General features: G+C 46.5%; 1 protein-coding gene across 7 annotated transcripts in view; it reads right to left on the reverse strand.

The window, feature by feature from the left end:
- Positions 1-14072, reverse strand: part of LOC107145002 (adhesion G protein-coupled receptor E2-like) — a 452375-nt gene that overhangs the window by 382076 nt on the left and 56227 nt on the right. For all 7 annotated transcript variants that reach the window (XM_048795128.1, XM_048795127.1, XM_048795126.1 and 4 more), the window contains one exon: positions 2070-2247. In XM_048795128.1, coding sequence (XP_048651085.1) covers positions 2070-2247 — 178 coding nt within the window. The remainder of the gene's footprint in view (positions 1-2069; positions 2248-14072) is intronic.

A 14072-nucleotide genomic window follows, 5' to 3' on the forward strand; every position in this document is an offset into this window, starting at 1 on the left:
GGGTACAATGGCAGGTGGTGCTGCCATCTCTGGTGCCCAATGTTTTGCAGCCTGCAGTGGCCCAGTGACCACATCCATTCTGGCCATGGTCCCAAAAGACACAGAGCACTTCACGCTTTGGCTCAGAGGTCACCAGCTGTAGGAACAGCACAGAGGTGTGAGCTGGTATTTTTGTGCTTAGAGATACTGACCCCGTAGGGCTGGCTTGGGAAGGGCTGAATTTCCTGGATGGGGGGCAACTGTAGGGAGTCCCACTGAACCTCAAGGTTAAGACAGACAACAAAGGTGTGCTTGGGCCTGGGGCTCTTCCCACACCCCCACACTCACATTGTGGGAGAAGGTGAAGGTAACTGGCGAGCTGAGGTTCTGGGTGTCCTTTCTGCTCAAAAAGACTGAGATGACTTCTGAGAGCAGGACAGGTGAGACTGTCAGCAGCAAGTCCTTGTGTGTCCCATGGGGAGCCACCTGCTTCTCAGGCTCCAGGACCAGGGGAGCCTCAGCCAGCAGCTTGTCCATCCCTGGGGTGGAGACCAAGCCCACCATAGAAGGGCCTGCAGGACGAGGCCACGGGTGAACCTAAGGGTCTCCTCTAGGGCCTCCTCCTTAGATGGCCTCTCCTCCTTTTGAATTGTTGTATTATAATGATACATAATAGTGGGACTTGCTGCTCCACATTCACACGTGCACACAACAGAATGTGGCCCCATCACTCCCCAGAACCTCCCCTTTGGACGCTCTTCTAGTGACCTCTTCCCACCCACATCACCCTTTAGTCTTTAATTCTGTATTTTGGGCATCTTTTCCCACCCTGAAGCCTCTTCCAAACAGGATGGTACTGGTGTAAGGTGGACATTCCTCCTTCTCCCCATCTCAGATGTTACCTCTGTGAGCAGATTCCTGTGCCAGATTCCAGTTCAGCTGCATCTTTGCCTGATTCAGAGTCAAGGTGACATTACCATCTCCTCGCTCCTGTACCTCTAGGGACAGTTCTATGAGTCATGGGAAGAAGAAGAGTTATGTTAGGAATATATATGTGTATATGTGAATATTGTATATGTACATGTGTCACATTATATACATGTGTTTGTTTAACTTCCCATTTACTATAATCACACATATATTCAAGTGTATATAAAGACACATATATATGTATATAATCTTTTGTAACCTCAGATTTCATATATATGTGTATATATCTTTATATGTTGTGTATACATGAGTGCATACACACATGTATATGAAATCTGAAGTTATGAAGAATTGTAACAGTAGGAGCAATTTTGCACCAACAAATTAGAAAACTTAGATGAAATTCTTAGGGACACAGAAACTACTAAAACTGACTCAAGAAGAAGTAGAAAATCTAAAGAGACCTATCATGGGTAAAGGGATTGAAGCAAAAATGAAAAACCTCCTAAATGAACATCTGAGATCAGATGGTCTTGATTGTGAAATTCACCAACCATATAGGGAAGAATGAACATGAATTATTTTTAAACTCTTTCAAATAACAGAAGAGGGATACCACCTGGTAATTCCTGAAGGCCAATATTACTCCTATGCCCAAACCAGATAAAGACATCACAAGAAGAGACTTTATTGCTTATGAACACAGACACAACAATCTGTAACCAAATATTAGGAATCAATTTCACTAAGAAACTCAGGATTTGTACATAGAGAACTATTGAAGGTTTTGAAAGGAGACCCTAAATGAAGGGAAAGATACCTCATGTTCATGGATTGGGAAACATTATATTGGTAAGATGGAAACACTCTCCAAAGAAATCTACAGGGTCAATGTCATCCTATCAATGTCCCAACAGCCCATTAACATTATAATTTGCTTAAATGGAAAACTCACCTTAAAATTAACATAGCATTGCAAGAGATCCAGGTAGTTAAAGCATGGCTGAAAAGAACAACAAAGGTGGAGGACTCACACTTCCTGATTTCAGAACAGACGGCAAATGAGCAGAGAGCAAAGACACAGTGTGGTTGCTCAGCTCTAGTAGGATCAGAAGAGGATGAGGCAAGGAACAGGGGCTGGCGCAGACCCAGGGACTTACGTGTGCCTGCAGAATAATTGAAGGTTGCTGTCCCCTCAGGCAGACCCCTGCTCAGGTGTCTCAGGGCACTCTCCAGGCCTGTCAGCAGGTGAGTGGCCACGCAGTGCTTCTGTGAGGGGGGCAGGGTCTCCAGGTCCCCAGGGGTCTCCAGCAGCTCATCCACCTCCTGCATTAGCCCCTGGAGGGATGGGGGCACAGAGCAGGTGGACTTTGGCCAGAAGGTCCACACAAAGAGTTTGACCACTCAGCCCAGAGAGCAGACCCAGACACTGTCCAGTTGGGGATAGAGAGAGCATGGTTTGGGACATCCTGGGTGGCCCTTGCTCCTCAGAGGTCAGCCCTGGTTCGTGACTGTCAAGGATGACAAAGACCAGGATGAGAGCAAGAGGAAGACAGTGCACGTGGGCGTCCAACAGTGTGTGTGGCTCCCAGTGTCCTCTTCCACCTGCCCTGGGAGAGTGGCCAGCTCAGAGCAGGACCCCACTGTGCTTGGGCCTGTCTCCTCCCCCCAGACCACAGCTGCCCCCCTCCTTCTGTGGGAGGTCTCCCCCTGCTTCCCCTGGATCCTGCCCTTACCTGGATGGTGTCCTTGGCCATGGCTGACTTTAAATCCCTGTGCAGGTTGTTGACTTTGTCAAAGAAGTGGGAGAGTCTCTGGGGAGGTGAGATGAGGGGTCACAGGTGGGTGGGAAACTCAGGGCCAAGGGGTGGACAGGGTGCTGCCCCAGGGATCCCCATCTCCCTGTCCTGGCTGGGGCGCTCACCTGGCTGTGGACTCCAGGGGGCAGAGGCCAGGTGAAGAAGGGCATGACTGCGGGGACAGGACAGTGGTTCATTAGGAGGAGTGCAGATGTGCGTGTGTGGGTGTGTATGAGCATGTGCATGTGGGTGTGCACGTGTGTGTGGGGTGGGGGAGGTTCTGGGGTCAGGGAGGGCTGGGTACCTTTGCAGATCTTTTTGTAGAAGCCATTGACACTCCCAGGAATTGGCTCCCAGCCTGAGCGGCATTGGCACGAGTAACTCCCCTCGGTGTTGGTGCAGGTGGTGGAGCGGTGGCACTTATGCTGCCCGGAGCTGCACTCGTCCATATCTGGGGACATAGAGAGAGGGGTTGGTTCCCGCTGAAGCCAGGAACAGTGCTCTCCACCATCGGAGCTCCACCCCCTTTCCTCCCATTAGTGCCCTGCTTGGGCTGTGGTGCTGCCACCCAGCGACCCACACCCTTGTGTGTGTTTCGAGGAGTGTGTAAGCCCTGGTGTGCCCCGGGCCTTCCCTGTACTGATACACGTTGTGAGGCTGCAGAAACATGTCACCCCAGTTAGTTTTTTGCTGCTGCTCAGGTCCCTCAGGAGCCTCCTGTCAGAACCCCTGTTCCTTTCCCAGGACCCTGGTCTTTCCATACAGCCCCCTGGATCCTCTGGCCAAGGTATGTACACATGGCACAATGTGCACCCATAGGGACCTTGTGTCCTCAGAGTCCCCTTGATCCCCAGTTTAGCCCTGTGTACCTCCTACATTCATGTACCTTCCCTTTTCCCTCTGTGTACATGGCACTAGCATCTCCCTGGATGCGTCCTGGCTTCTGCCCACCCATTGCTGGATTCCACCAGGCCCCATGGATGCTGGAAGCAGCTTTCTTTGCCCAACCACCTTGCCCTGGAAGGAGGCAAATCCTGCTCATGTGTGGAAGTTACTCCTCCTGGGAATCATGGTGTCAGGCCAGACCATGGCAAGGACCAGAGCAAGCTCAGTGTCACCCTCCCAGACCTAAGGGCAGGCTGAGACCAACTCCTGAGGCCCAGGTCCTCTCTGTGCAATTCCGTGGTCTCTCTGACATCTTACTATTTCCTTTCTCTTTTGTGTCTTTGATGATGGCTCAGCCTTTGACCCTTACCCAGGACCCCCACTGATACTGGGAAATGACACTTTGGGTCTCATTTCCCACCTTATGACTCTCCCTCTCTCTCCCCCTTTCTTCCCCTGGAGCTGGGGACTGACCCAGGTACTCGCACCTGTTAGACAAGTGCTCCACCACTGAGCTATGGCCCATTCCAAGACTCCCCTTCTGCAAATGGACACACTGAAGCACAGAGAGGTGAGATGACTTGTCTGAAGTCACACAGTGAACCAAGAGCAAAGCTACCTCTGGTTTTGGTTTTGACTTTCCTGCTCATGCCACAAAGGGCTGTGCCCTGGAGCCACACCCCAGCCTCTACCTTTGTTTGTAGCTTTAGAAGTAGGGGCTCCTTCCTGTGGTTTTCTTTTTCTTTTCTCTCTCTCCCACTTTCCCCCCTAGGGATGGGGTCTCTCTGTTTCCCAGGCTGGGTTGGACTCTTGGGCTCTAGTGATCCTCCTGCCTCAGCCTCCCAACTAACTGAGACCACAGGCACAGGCCACTGGTGCCTGGCTTTTTTTTTTTTAACAGAAAACAACAATGATGTTGTCACATCTCACATGTCCACAGGGTTTCCTGATAAGCACCTTGGCCATCGTCAGAAGCAGAGCTGTCAGGATGGGGCCAAGCAGCTGGTCCCAGAGTGCCCTGACCCTTCCTCACCTCTCATGCCGGTGATGGGTGCATGCACAGCTGCCCCATCTCACAGTCCAGGTGCTGAGGCTATAACTGGGCATTGTCCCCAGATCAGCTCTGGTGCCCTGAACTGCATGTGTGGGGGGAGGTGAGGGGTGGGCCTTACCTTGACATGTGTTCTCACTGGCATTAGTGAATTTTTTTGCCCCAGAACGGAGCTCAAATCCTGGGGAGCACGTGCAGTAGTAGCTCCCCTGCACATTGTGGCAGTCAGCAAAATATCCACAGGACACTTTCCGGGGCAACAAACATTCGTTGATGTCTGCAACATAATAGGACCAAGGGTCACCTCCCAAAGGTGTGTGGTCTCTTAGGGAACAGATTCCTGTCCCCTACCTGACCCCCCAGCTTGGGGTCTGATGTGGAGTTAGTATCTTTTTAACAGAATCCTGGGACGCACTGCTGAGGCTATGCTGGGCCAAGCCATTCCTGAAGTCCACACAGTCTGATCTGCTCAACACAGTCCTCTGACCAACCCCCAGGGGACAATTGGACAATTGGACATTGTCTCCAGGGGACAATGCCAAGGTAGTGTGTGGGCTACAAGCTCAGTGTCACCCTCCTAGACCTAAGGGCAGGCTGAGACCCACTCCTGAGGCCCAGGTCCTCTCTGTGCAATTCCCTGTTCTTTCTGCCATCTTACTATTTCTTTTCTCTTTTCTGTCTTTGATGATGGCCTTGAGGTCAAAGGCTCAGCCCTTGACCCTTACCCATGACCCCCACTGACAATGGGAAATGACACTTTGGATCCCATTTCCCTCCTTATGACTCTCCTCCTTTCTTCCCCTGGAGCTGGAGACTAGCCCAGGGACTCACACCTGCTAGACAGTCTCTGATGTGCCTCTGCCCCTCCCCCAAGCCTCTTTACCATGACAGGTGACCAGGGGGTTGGTGAAGACCTCTACAGATGAAGAGGCAAACCCCGGCTTGCAGCGACAGGCGGTGGCGTTGACACATTCTGAGTTAGGAGGGCACCAGGGGTTACAGGCTGTGGGGGCACAGACTGGTCAGAGGCTGGGAGGGGGCAATGTGGTCCCCAGAGGAGGTCCCAGGAGGTGGTGAGATGCCCCGAGCCTCCCTGACCAGTCCTCTCCTCCCTGGGCTGGGGTGCAGGGCCCCTCCCAGGCTCTGGCTGTGGACAGGCTGCTCCCCACACACTCACGCTGAAAGTCCCAGGCTCCAGCTCTGGAGAGACTCAGCAGGACACACAGCAGCCCTGTGACACAGAGGGGGTGGGTCAGCAGGCCCAGCAGAAAGAGGAGGCTGGAGGTGATGCACTGGAGGGCAGGGGCTGAGGACCCTCCTGGGCTTGGACCTGGTTTACTCCTCAGAGGGACCCCAGGTGGCATCTCCCAGAGGGTTTGGGGGATGGGAAGGGGCCTGAGCCTGGCAAGCTCTGGGCTCCAGCCGTGGCTCTCCTGGCCTGTGGGTGGGGGACTGGAGCCTGGTGGCCCTGGTTCAGACCCTGCAGCACAGGCAGGCTGCCTCACTGCCTGCCTCAGTTTCCCTTTCTGTGGAGTGGGGACAAGATGACACCCATGTCCTAGGGTTGTGTTGGAACGAACCCCAGTGTGTCAGGGTGTTTACCACCATCACTGACATTTAGGTAGGAAGTTAGGGTCAAGGCCAGCTGTTCTCTCAGGTCCCCTGCCTGGTCTCTCAGGTGCTCTGGCCCTGTCCCCTTCCTCAGGGATACACACTACACTGCAGCTGTGGCTGGAGCACCTGAGAGCCACATCTGCCACCACCACTGTCAGCCCCACGGCCTGTCCTGGGACCCCGTGGTGCCCTATTACCCCCCAACAGGAAGGTGCTGTGGGCAGGTGCTGGGCTCAGGCTGGGGGCCTCCTCCTGCTGTTCCTGCCTCTCAGCAGCTGCCCCCTCCCAGGGCACATCCTGGGGACCTCCTCAAGTCAACAGGGCCTTACGTACAGGATCCTCTTGCTCTTTAACAGAGAGACAGGCGAGGAGTCAAGGAGAGTCTGGTTCTCAATCCCTAAAATAAAGTCTAGGGGTATTGGTGGTTCCTTCTTGGTCAGTTTATCTAATGTGCTGCCTGGACAGCTGGTCAGGCTCTAAACATTGCCATGAGGCCTTCATCAGAGGAGACCCCATTGAATGTGAAGACTGCAAGGAAAGCAGAATCCCCTCTCCTGTGTGGGGTCATCTAACCCATGGAGGCCCTAAGAGACCAAGACTGGCCCCCTGAGGAGGACGGAGTTCTGGCCCAGACTGCTTCTGGACCTGAGATGGAACATCAGCTCCTCCCTGGTCCCCATCCTGCCACCTCCTCCCTGGTCTCCATCCTGCCACCTCTTCTCTGGTCTCCATCCTGCCACCTCCTCCCTGGTCTCCATTATGCCACCTCTTCTCTGGTCTCCATCCTGCCACCTCCTCCCTGGTCCCCATCCTGCCACCTCTTCTCTGGTCTCCATCCTGCCACCTCCTCCCTGGCCTCCATTATGCCACCTCTTCTCTGGGTCTCCAATTTGTCATCTCTTCCTTGGTCTCCATCCTGCTACCTCTTCCCCGTGTCTCCATCCTGACCCCTATTCCCTAGACCTTCATCCTGCTATCTCTTTCCTTGTCTCCATCCTGCCACTTCCTCCCTGGGTCTCCATCCTGTCACCTCTTCCCTGGGCCTCCATCCTGCCACCTCTTTCTTGGTCCATCTTGTCATCTCTTTTTGGTTCTGTATCCTGCCATCTCTTTTCTGAGTCTCCATCATTCGACCCCTTTTCTTGTTCTCCATTTTGCCAATTCTTCCTAGTCTGGATTCTGTACCTCTTTCCTAGTCTCCATTCCTTGACCTCTTCCCTGGTCTCCTCCTGCCACATACCCAGTAGAGTCTGCACTTCTCAGCCTGTACAACTGCACGACCATATCCTTATAACAATCATCCTTCCCTCTTTCTGTATAGTGCCCTATTGGTCTTATTTATCTGGAGAACCCTGCTGCACGTGGGGAATATAATGACAAATCCCTGCTAATCCCAAAGTTTTCACTAAGAGTATCTTTCTAGGAATAAATTTCTCCTTTAAGAATTTAATTTTTTAAAAAAGAGCTGATATCTTTTAAAAATACCCTCCCTGCTCTCCTTTACAGGGACAGTGAGAAAACCAGTCAAAAATGAAGAAAGGACTTGCTGGTGGCTCCTAGCTCCCTTTCTTGCCTGTCACATGGTCACTATTCCACTTACCGTGGAGCAGTCTTAGACATCCACTTCTCATGGTGCCGAGACCAGCCAGCCCAGTGATGGAGGACTTTTGGTTCTGGTTGGAGTTAAGAATGCTTCCAGTTTAAATATGACTCGTGATGAAGTTGACCACAGCGAGGAAATCACGGTCTGGATGCTTTCTTCCTCTGATCAGTTCCCTGGTGAATTTCTAAGAACTCAGAGGTTTGTTTCCAAATATTTGCTTAGTTTGGGTAATAATCATGCTGAAGATCTCCTTGGGGGTGACTCACATCTTCTGAGACAGGAAGGTAGGACACTGTGTATTAGAAGCTCAAGCATGAAGGATCATTCTCCTGGTCTTCTTGTCCCATAAGGACCTTGGTTCAGAATGAATAGACTTATCTATTTATTACTATCCCTAGACTTACTTGTGTAATTTACATGAAAACAAGGCTCATGATTAAATATAGAACTCAGGGCTTCAGTAGATGGGGATAGGAGAAGTCAAACAGCCCAACATGGAACTCTCCTCCAGGGCAGGGAGAGACAGAGTCTATGTAAGCTCATATCTTACCATTTCCCTTCCACCAAAGCACCGTGTCCCGAACCTGAGACAAGACTTGGCATTCCCAACACTCACACTTAGAAAGTCTGAGAAGGCAGGTCCCACAGAGCCACCTGGTCCCCACACTACTATTGTTCCTTATAAATTTTAGCAGTATTCTTCTCTATTTATCTTTCATAATCACACTGAAAGAAAAATGGGTAATTGCTGTGAGAAATTAAACTATTCTTTCAAATACCTGGTAGACTTCTTATTCTTTGCAGTCTTTATTGTTAAGTGTACTAGTGTGCCATGGGGAATATAATGACAAATCCCTACATTGTAAGTTTGAATGTCCCCATCCCCAGGTTACACCAAATTCTGTATTGCTTCCTGGCCCAATTTGAGTTTGCTAGGCAGAAGTCTCATCTATTATGAATATGATGTGTGCTCTCCCTTATAAGCCCTAAGCCAACTCTTGTAACAATGAAATAATATTAATAATTATATGTACTATTGAAAAAAAATCTCATGTTACCAATGGGGGCTGTTATGTTTTAAAATCATTGTTCCTAAACTCAGGCTCTTAACCTTGCACTTATAGAAAGATACAATATTATACTGTAAGTATTAACTTGATAATACCATATGGATTATATTTCAACTTGCTTTTCCCATTCAACTTCGTGTATTGGAGGTTTTTAAAATTAATTTTTTATTTGTTTTAATTAGTTATACATAACAGTAGAATGCATTTATGCCCTATAGCGGGGAGGGGGGCAATAGTGGAGATCTTTTCAATATCTGTATAAGAGCTATATCATGCACAGGTGTATCCTGTTTTTAAAATTTATATCCATATACCTTATTCATTTTGCTATTCTTTATTGATGGTTGCTTATATGTAGTGAAATTTTTCACTCTTGCAAATATACTGCAGTAAACCTTATAAATAGCTTTCTGTGAACATGGGATTGTTTAATGTGACATAGATTAAAAGAGGTGTGATTGCTGGGCCTTAGGTATATCCAGATTAAATTTTCATAACAGGTACCAAATTTCTGAATAAAATGTCTATGTAAGTTTACTCTAGTACCTACCATATAGGAATATCCATTTCACCCCTGGTCTAACAACTATTGAATATAATCAATTTGGTAGATATTTCCTAAACTAATGCTTGAAATTTTAGCTCCTTTTTAAAAAATTAATTTCAGTTTCCTTGATTGCTGTGTATTTATTTGCCATTCATTTTTCTTTTTCAGTTAAGAACATATAAATTTCAATTTGCCCCAGTGGCTCAGGAGTCTGAGGCAGGAGGATTGCAAGTATAAAGCCAGCCTCAGCAACTCAGCACTAAATATGTGCTATGAACATCGTTGTACAAGCATCTATTTGAGTCCCAGTTTTCTATTGTTTGGGGTGCACACAGATTCGGTGGAGTTGCTGTGTGATGTGATAATTCTATGTTTAACCTTCTGAGCAACTGCCAAACTGTTTTCCACACTGGCTGGACCATTTTCCATTCCTAGCAGTAATGTATGAGGATTCAAATTTCTCCCCATCCTCACCAATATTTTTATTTTCTTTTTAAAAAATGTTACTTTTAATTTTACTTAATGACACCTATTGTCAATAATGTGTAATGATCGGGCTGGGGATGTGGCTCAAGCAGTAGCACGCTCACCTGGAATGTGTGCCGCCTGGGTTTGATCCTCAGCACCACATGCAAGCAAAGATGTTGTGTCTGCCAAAAACTAAAAAATAAATATAAAAAATTAATGTGTAATGATAATTTTAGGGTAATTGACACATGCATCACTTTAAACATATATCACTTCTTTGTGCTGAGATTATCCAAAATATTCTAGATTTAAAAAATTACTTTCTGATTAGCATTAGTCACTCTAGTATGCAACAGAACACCAGAACGCATTCCTCCTAACTGTGACTTTGTGCCTGTTGATGACCTTCACTACCCTTCCTCTTCCCTGTCCAGCCCAGGTAACCATTAATCTCCTCTCTCTCCCCAGACACCAGCATTTCTGGATTCCTCCTCAAAGGGGGATTCTGCAGTCTTTGCCTGTCTATGTTCATTCTGGGTTGTGAAGTGCATCTTACTGTGGTTTTGCATCAAGCTCAAATTTTGTTCTCCATAAGTAAAGTTTTGTTGGGAGACAACCACACCTGCTCCTTTGGTATCTATGATGACTGCCACCCTCATGGCAGAGCTGAGTCACTATAAGAGACCATGTGGCCTGTGAAGCCCAAGACATTGACTATCTGCCTCTTCACAGAAGTTTGCTGGGTTCCCCATTCAAGCAAGTAGGCAAGGTGAGAAGCATGTTAGTGAGTGAGTGTGTCTCTGTGTGTGTGTGTGTGTGTTGGCATGAGCTTCTCTAGGTCAGAGCTGCTGGGTAAGTGGGGGATGTGATGGACAGAAGGACAGTCCCCCACAGGTATCCAAGCTCTCATCTTTGCAACCTGTGACTACTTTACCCACCTTTTATATCCAACTGTGAATATTGTCTTTAAAATCAGAACAAATACCAAAGAAACAAACTGGCACTTTATTACAATTACCCTCAGCTCTGTTCTCTTTAGTTATTGCAAGGCCTAGCTATTGCTGTAGAACAAGCAGTCCTCAATGCAAATGGTGTAATAAGTTTTTATTTGTTACCCAATGGGACTACCTGTTGGGGTTTTCTGAGTCTGACTCAGGAAAAGAACATTCATGTTCATAGGAGAGCCTGTGGCCAGAAATCACATGAAGGGCAGGAATCAAGCTCCCCTGTGAACCATCCTTTGATCTTGAGGACTGAAGTCATTCTAAGCCTGCAGGACACACATAATGGAGCATACGGGTATTGCACTTCTATTGCTGTGGCGAAATTCAGAAAGGGGAGAATATTTCACTTAGAACAATGGAAGGATTAATATTTCTAGGCAGCACTGGACATTTTGAAGCAGAAACACATCAATGACTCAATAGTGCAACCTAGAAAACGCCAACTAACCTCAACGATCAAACCCCTGATATACGAACACCAACCTTCCACACCTCCGTTATTGTAGTTGCCAGATGAAAAGATATATTTTACATAGCAATACAATGTGTAATGTAGAGGTTTGTCTCATCATATTTTAATGTCCTGTTTCTGAGGCCAAAGTAACCAAACTTTCATTTTAAGTTTTTCTTTCCATCTAGACGTCAAGTGGAGACATGTATTTTCAAATACATGAAAATAAACTTTGCAGTGATTATGGTAGAGGCTGTGGACACCAAGCTGGGCAAGAGAAAAGAATCCCAATGGTGAGAAGAAAAGCCAGTGCACAGCCATGAAGCTCGCTGGTCTGTTGGAATCTGCCTCATCAGGAAGAGCAGCTGAGATGGGGATGCATGGAGGCATGAGGGACCCACAAGGGCAAAGCTATGCTGTGGGATTCCCTCCAGTATAGGATTATTACACAGGCCATCTTAACTGTCAAATGCATTCCCCCACAGGATTACCATGCACGACTGTGTGTTTTAGTATCAATTAAAAAAATTACTCCATATGATCCATCATGGGAAAAGAAATAGTTTTCAGAAACGCATGTCATCCCGTGAGATGAAAATGAATTTCCAATATCTCTATCCAGGATTGAAAATAGTTTGAATAAGTATGCAAGTGGTTAAGAGGAACACTGTTCATATCTCAGAGGGAACAGAAAGCTTATCAGGGTGTGCTTTATAATTTTCATAGGGAAGTTGAAATCAAAGGAAGAGAAACTCCCGAAAATGAATAGAAGGAACAAGTTGTACTTCTAAAATCAGATGAAAGTATTGTAAATTTTTGCCCTGAGGCTTTGAACTCTGTGATCCAAAAAATCTTTCAGACCCAGCAACATGGGCCCATTTATAGTTTTATCTTGAAATTTTTTTCCAGAGCTCTCTTGATGTCTCTGTCCCTCAGACTGTAGCTGAAGGGGTTCAGCATGGGGGTGACCACTGTGTACATCACTGAGGCTGTGGCAGCAGAGCATGAGTTTTGGGTCACAGCAGAACTAAAGTCCACCCCCAGGAGGGTGCTGTAAAATAAGGAACCACGAAGAGGTGAGACACACATGTGGAGAATGCTTTATAATTTGCCTGAGCTGATAAGATAGCACTCATGGAAGACACTATTCTGGAGTAATAGTAATGGATACCCATGAGGGGGCCTCCATCCAGTAGCAAAGGTGCAAAATTAATCACTGTGTCATTAAGAAAAGTGTCAGAGCAGGCAAGTAGGACCAGTTGATTCAGTTCACAAAGTGTGGGATTTCCAGGTCTGTGCAGAAGGACAGCCACAATGCCATTAAAGTTTCTAGTAAGGAATTCAGGACATTTGTGACCCAGCATGCCAGCACCAGCACACCAGAGATCCTGTGGTTCACGATGACAATGCAGTGCAGGGGGTGGCAGATGGCCACATAGCCATCATAGGACATCACACCCAGGAGGAAGTTGTCCTACTCAACAAATAATATAAAAAAGGTAAATCTGTATGAAGCAGCCTGCATAGGTAATGGCCTTGGTCTGAGTCTGGATGTTCACCAGCATCTTTGGGATGGTGGTGGAGGTGAAGCAGGTGTCTACAAAGGACAGGTTGGAGAGGAAGAAGTACATTGAAATAAAACAAAACTAAAATAAAACTTCCATCAATAGAACTAATATAGACCTCAGCTGTGTATCCATCTGATCCTGGGCTTTTCTTCATTGGTAGGCTTCTTATGGAGTCTTCTAGTTCATTGCTTAAAAGTGATCCGTCTAACTTGTGTATATCATCCTGATTGAGTTTGGGCAAATCCTATGACTCTAGAAATTTGTTGATGCCTTAAATATTTTCTATATTATTGGAATTCAAATTTTCAAAATAATTTCTAATTATCTTCTGTATTTCTGTAGTGTCCATCATGATATTTCCTTTTTCATCACAGATGTTAGTAGTTTGACTTTTCTCTCTCCTTCTCTTCATTAGGATTATTTATCAATTTTATTTATTTTTTCAAAGAATCACCTTTTTGTTTTGTCAATTTTTTCAATTGTTTCTTTTGTTTCAATTTCATTGATTTCAGCTCTGATTTTAGTTATTTCCTGTCTTCTACTGCTTTTGGTTTTGATTTGTTCTTTTTTTAGATCTTTGAGATGTAATGTTAGGTCACTTATTTGTTGACATTTTTTCTTTTAAGGAATGAACTCCTTAAAAAAAGTAGCAGGAATAAAATCAACACCCATAAATCAAAGGCATTTCTGTTCATCAGTGACAAATCTTCTGAAAGAGAAATGAGAAAAATCACTCCATTTACAATAGCCTCAAAAAATACTTAGGAATCAACTTAATAAAAGAGGTGAAAGACCTCTACAATGAAAACTACATAATGCTAAAGACAGGAATTAAAGAAGACCTTATAAGATGGAAAGATATACCTATCTCTTGGTTAGGCAGAAATAATATTGTCAAAATGACCATACTACTAAAAGCCCTATACAGATTTTATGCAATTTCAATCAAAATACCATTGGCATTCCCCATAGAAACAGAAAAAGCAGTCATGAAATTTATTTGGAAAAGTAAAAGACCCAGAATAGCTAAAATAAATCTTATCAGGAAGAGTGAAGCAGGTGGAATCACTATACCAGACTTGAAACTATACTATAGAGGAATA

This window comes from Marmota marmota, unplaced genomic scaffold, assembly GCF_001458135.2.
Source record: "Marmota marmota marmota unplaced genomic scaffold, marMar, whole genome shotgun sequence".
In the NCBI taxonomy this organism is placed as follows: Eukaryota; Metazoa; Chordata; class Mammalia; order Rodentia; family Sciuridae; genus Marmota; species Marmota marmota.